We start from the raw sequence: 6173 nt of genomic DNA on the forward strand, positions 1-6173 counted from the left end.
AGCAGGAGGGGAAGAATGAAGGGGGGGAAATTGGAGGGGGAGACGAACCATGAAAGACTATGGACTCTGAAAAACAAACTGAGGGTTCTAGAGGGGAGGGAGGTGGGGGAATGGGTTAGCCTGGTGATGGGTATTAAAGAGGGCACGTTCTGCATGGAGCACTGGGTGTTATACGCAAACAATGAATCATGGAACACTACAGCTAAAACTAATGATGTAACGTATGGTGATTAACATAATTTAAAAAAAAATCTTAAAAAAAAGAAATAGATTGAAAACTTCAGATCATGTTGTAGGTTTGTGTTAAAATAAGGTCAAGTCTCTCAGTGAAGTGGGCAAAGTGACGCATTTACCCCCTGGAGAAGGGGGTGGAGTGAGGTGAGGCTAGCACTGACCTGCCTGGATGTCCCTGGACTCCCTGCTAGTAAGGGGAGTGCCAAGGAGGAGGTGTGGATGGATGGGAATGACATGGACCTCTCTGATGCCTTCCACCAGGCAAGCCTAACAAATTTGGTAGAAGTGTTATGGTGGCAGCAGGAGGTGGTCCAGAAATCTGTGAGTAAGACTTTGAGATCTACTAAGGATCTACTGGTTCTAGAACTTTTTCCAACACAGTTCATGAGGTATCCCTAAAAACTACTGTTAGAATCATAAACCACACATCCAATCCATCCTCAGTCCTTGAGATTAGCCCACGGATATAAACGTGGACCATGGGGTAAAGCATATCCATTCAGTGCTCACATCAGCTTAGACACAGTATATGGTAGATGCTTCTATCCGCCCTCTGACTTTTCCACTAGTCCTATATGATGGCTTATTCAGATTACAGGGTATCAGGCACAGGCCCTTGGCAGAGAGCGAGATCAAAGGTCAGCCTCTGTGCCTTAGGTTAGCATGGTATCCTTGCCTCCTAGTGCCTCCTTGCATAGCAACGGGACTCCTTCCCTTCTCCATGAGGCCTCTGTTGTCTCCTGGAAGGCTGCAATATGACCTTTTCCTCCAATTCAGTTAGGATTCCCCCCCACCCAAACATTTAAATCTTACTCAGCTGATTACTGCAAAGAACCAAGGAAAAGTATCCCAGACACCTTAATTTAAAGAACCTGACTTAGGGGCGCCTGGGTGGCTCAGGTGGTTGGGCATCTGACTCTTGGTTTCAGCTCTGGTCATGTTCTCATGGGTCCTGGGATGGAACCCCCCACATTGGGCTCTGCGCTCAGCAGGGAATCTGCTCGGAAGACTCTCTCCCTCTGCCCCTCCCCCCACTCGCAGGTGCACACCCCCCTTCTCTCTCAAAATAAATAAATAAGCCTTAAATAAATAAATAAAAATAAAATAATAAAGAACCTGACCCAGAATCTGCCATATGGCCACCAAGGTTTCAGCTCTGAAAGGAAGGAAGGGAATGCTGAATCATTCCACTCCTAGGAGACAAACTGTTACACACCCTCATTTCCAGGTCAGACGCATTTTTTCGGTCTTGGTGTCTATCCCTGAGTTTGTGACTATCCTTGTTTCCTGAGATAAGAAATTGTCATTGTAAAGGCCTGTGGGTGGTCAAAGAACTTAATTTGCCCTGGTAATTCTGGCCTCATAGAATGGCTCATCACAGAAACATTCACACATCAAAGCATGATCTCCCAAACAGAACCTAATTAGGGTAAAAGTCTCCTATGCTTCAAATTAGCCTCTCGGGTCCTTCACTCAGTCATCCAAAAATTAACTGCAGGCCTACTGTGTACCAGTTATGGAGCATACGTCTGAGGGATCCCCAGTCATTTAGGGGGAGAGAGAGAGAGAGAAGATAAACTTTGTAAATAGATAAATTACAATAAAATATGATGGATGTTATTTTAAACAATGTTACTTGGCAGCAGACAGGAAAGGGATTGCCTGAGGGAAGGGGAGGGGAGAGAGTTCAAGAAAGACCTCAAAGAGTCCAGTGATGTGAGCTGAGGCTGAAGAAGGAATACAAGTTTGCCGCGTGGTGGAGAGGGAGCCGCACCAGATGGGCACCCCGGGCCGGGGAATTCAGCGCACGGGGTCTGGTGAAGTCAGGGCAGGCAATGCATGGATGGGTGGAGTGGAAGAGAGGAAACAGGTCTGCTGAGCCTGCAACTCCTGAGTATTGGTCCTGACAGCCACCCAGTGCCCTGTGCCAGATACCCGACTGACGTTTATAAGAGTTAATTTGTAGAAAGCACCCCGACACCTGCCTGGTACACAATAAACACAACGCATATTTTGCTTGGACTATTACTGTGTTCATTTGGGGGACATATTCGCCACCACCCTAGCCCATGGGGGAGACTAATTAAATATTTGTTGAACGAATGAAGAACTTGTGGTTTCTAAGAAGGAATGGAGATAGACAGGACTCTCATGATGCCACATCCTGCAGAATGGCGAAGGGAAAGCGTTCTCTGCAGGACTGCTTCAGTCACCGGAAGGTCATTCTGCTCTTCCCCGCGGCCATTCCCACTCATCCCATCCAAACCGACGCTGGGGCGGCTAGATCACTCATCACAAAACCTTGCATTTGCGCAGCATCTTCAGCTTACTCGTATTATCTTGTTTAAATAACTGCAATCTTTAAATCCCAAACTTCCCATCTCTTGTATGAATCCTATTTCCAGATATAACCTGAAATTTTGGTCTCTGGATTTGGGGTCCCACTAGCCTCCACAGAAGGAAGCTCAGGAGGTCCTGCCCATACTGTCCCAAACGGACTCCTGCATCGACCCCTGCACTAATTTTGAGAAGGAATGAAGGGAGCAATGGTATGCATGCAGACTTTGTGAAAGGGGTGCCTTAACTTCCTGAACTTTAAAATCACTTTGCGGGCGCCTGGGTGGCTCAGTTGGTTAAGCAACTGCCTTCAGCTCAGGTCGTGATCCTGGAGTCCCAGGATCGAGTCCCACATCGGGCTCCCCACTGAGTGGGGAGTCTGCTTCTCCCTCTGACCCTCTCCCCTCTCATGCTCTCTCTCACTCTCTCTCTCTCTCAAATAAATAAATAAAATCTTTAAAAAAATAAAATAAAATAAAATCACTTTGCGAAGTCACTGTCTAGCCTCAGTGTAATTCCACATCCACGGAAAAAGGTACCATGGGCTGCAGATGCCCTCGCACATACTTATCCCACATCTGGAGCCGGGAATTAGATCAGGTCTCGAACTGTCTGCTAACTAGCTGGATGGCACTGAGTAGCTTTGAGCATCAGGTCCTTCATTAGTAAAACGAAAGGGTCAGGATGGATGATCTCAAAGGCTTTCCAGCTCTCACCCTCAATAATTTGCAAATGGGAAATGGCATTAGTAACTATTTCTGTATTTCAAAGCCAGTTAAGTTCTAGAGTTTATTTCAGAGGAATACTTGGCTCAGCAAATTGCCAAGGCTTTTCTATAGTTTGACGATAGAGGAAACTGGGAAATAGAGCGCATATCTTTATCCACTCAAAAATATTTATTGAGTGCCTATTACTGCAAGACACTGTTCTAGTCATCGTTACAGCACTGAACAAGCAAAGGAGCTCACTCTTTGCCCGGAGCTTACTTCTTTGTGCTTCAATTAATCCAGCCCCATGACAAATAAATCTCTTCACTGCTTTGGATGGCAGAAATAGTGACCTGATAGGTTTGTTTTATGTGTCATGAATTGTGTCTGGCTATCTCTGAATTAGCAAAAGATTAAACTGCTTCAAAAACTGCCTGTCTTCAGTTTCTCCAGCAACTAATAACTAGGTATATTTTCTCGTAGTTTAAAAAGAAGTAACTTCTGGTTTGTGAACAGATTGAGATACATTCACACATGAATTCCCATAAAATTTTAAGACACTAAACAAAAGGGTTTAAATGTTTCCTGCAGCACTGAGAATATAATTTTCTTTTTCTAGGACTGATTCTTTAAAATGGTTTGTTTGTTTTTTTAATTTTTTAAAAAGTAATCTCCACGCCTAATGTGGGGCTCAAACTCATGACCCCAAGATCAAGAGCCACGTGTTCTACTGACAGAGCCAGCCAGGCACTCCTCAAATGCGGTTTTAGATACAAAACAGAGAGAATTTCCCTACTCTTTCACAGAATGCAGTATGGGTCTAGAACAGGAATATGATGTGGAACTTCAATTACTATATCTTAAAAAAGGCATCTTTACAAGCTGTAAAACAAAGAAATAAAACGAAGAGTTCTATTGACGCTGGGGGTAGAAAGATGTATATGCTAGGTCTAGATCAGTAAAATATAACATCATTCCATTGAACAATTTTAGAGCTGGAAGAACCTTAACCCTTAGTTTTATATAAACAAGAAACCTGAGATTCAAAGACATAAAGTGACCTGGCCAAGGCAAAGTCAAGATGCTTGTTAGCAGCAAAGCTGTGCTAAGGGGCACCTGGGTGGCTCAGTCGTTAGGTGTCTGCCTTTGGCTCAGGTCATGGTCCCGGGGTCCTGGGATCAAGCCCCGCATCGGGTTCCCTGCTCAAACCGGCGGGAAGCATGCTTCTCCCTCTCCCACTTCCCCTGCTTGTGTTCCCTCTCTTGCTCTGTCTCAAATAAATCTTAAAAAAAAAGCTGTGCTAGGAATCCAGGTTTGCAGACTGCTTGTTCAGGAATCCAGTTCTACATTAACTAATTGTTAAGAGTTTTAGCAAATCAAGAATAGAGAGACAGTACCCCTTACAGATGACACACTGTTTCTAAACGTAGGGCACCTAATGCTTGTAGTCTATTTCTCCAGGAGGCTATTCAGTCTGATATTACTTATGAAGGGTTTGGGTAAATTTATGGATGAAGCATCTAGAACAGATACATTAGACACAGGTCATATTCAAAATCCCTATAAGTAACCTGTTCAGAATTTGGAATCCCTTTCCTCTGCTAAAGAAAAGTAACAAATTATAAGCTTATTTGACCAAGTATGGTTGAAATAGTAAGAATGATGTCCCAAAAAGCACCCTGAACTGGGCCCAAATTCCCCCCACCCCCAGTCCCACATCTGATCCCGGTGAAGTAGCTGGCTTACTTCCAGAGTGGAGGCTGGAGCCACTCAAACTGCAGGCTACAGGGGGTTCCTAAACCAAGGATTCCCATCGGAGACTGCTTGCATTAAAGATAATTAAGAATACCTAAACACATACTTAACCTTTTGAGGTCAGGGTCACAGATGATAACCATGTCTTACCCAAAAATGTCTCTTGGACACAGCAGTGGAGACATATGAGACCAGAATGGTCTGTACCTGAAATCTTGGCTTTTCTGGAATCAGAATTCAACACTTTTAGGAAGGAGGATGAGTTTAAAGAAAACCCATCAACGGTCTACTCTCCCACTTACATACTCAAGAGGTGACTCCAAACATAAATTTCTCCCCCTATATAGGTTCCTAGTTTGGGAATGATATTCTATAGTGCACTACTGATGCTTACACACTCCTGGAAAACTTTTAAAAACATTCATCTTAATGGCAATTTCGTAAACGTAGTAAGGGTTTCTATAAAGCTATACTGACAGGGTACGGATGCGAGCAGAATTGCAAATTTGGGGTTTGCAGCTTGATTTTCCTCGGACCTCCAGGCGGCTTCAGGCGAATTCGAGTTCCTCCCAAAACAAAGTCCCCTAAGTACACGGAATCCCGTTCTCAAATCTTGGCCTCAGGGCAGACGGCGGTGGTCAAAGGAAGCTCTCAAGGTTAGGGGCTTTCTGCAACCCAAGGAGAGCTCGCGGGGAGGGCGGCTGGTCGGGGGGGGGGGGGGCCGAAGGAGACTTGGCTGGAGGAGGCCAGGCTGCGCGCGCCCACCGGCCGGCTTCCGGGGACCCCGGCGCGCCTCCCCGCCCTCCCGGGGCCCGCCTCGCTCACCGAGGTGGCCGCCGACGACGGTGACGGCGATCTGGTCCATGAGCACCGCCCGGAAGCGCACGTCCTGCTCGGAGCAGCGCTGCCGGAGGGCGCGCAGGATCTGCACCTGCGGGTAGTCCTCGCGGATGCGCCGGTCCGTCAGGAACCAGAGCTGGGAGCACATGGCTGTCAGGGCGGCGGCGCCCGGCGCGGCGCGGGCCCCCTCGACGCCCCGGGCCGCTCGCTCGGGCTGGCGGGCGGCCGGCCGGCCGGCGTCCGGGGCGAGCGCGCGCCGCGGCTCCGCTCCCGCCGGTGCGCCAGGCGCCTCTGCAGCCC

The 6173-nt window shown here is 47.1% G+C and overlaps 1 protein-coding gene across 1 annotated transcript in view; it reads right to left on the minus strand.

The window, feature by feature from the left end:
• The window catches only part of RIMKLA (ribosomal modification protein rimK like family member A), a 32248-nt gene extending 26202 nt beyond the window's left edge, over positions 1-6046 (minus strand). Inside the window, exon 1 of the mRNA XM_032431471.1 lies at positions 5859-6046. Within this exon, the coding sequence (XP_032287362.1) occupies positions 5859-6021 (163 nt within the window). The 5' untranslated portion in view covers positions 6022-6046. The remainder of the gene's footprint in view (positions 1-5858) is intronic.
• Positions 6047-6173: the final 127 nt, after the last annotated feature.

The sequence above is a fragment of the Phoca vitulina genome, unplaced genomic scaffold (assembly GCF_004348235.1).
Source record: "Phoca vitulina isolate PV1807 unplaced genomic scaffold, GSC_HSeal_1.0 scaffold2, whole genome shotgun sequence".
Taxonomy (NCBI): Eukaryota; Metazoa; Chordata; class Mammalia; order Carnivora; family Phocidae; genus Phoca; species Phoca vitulina.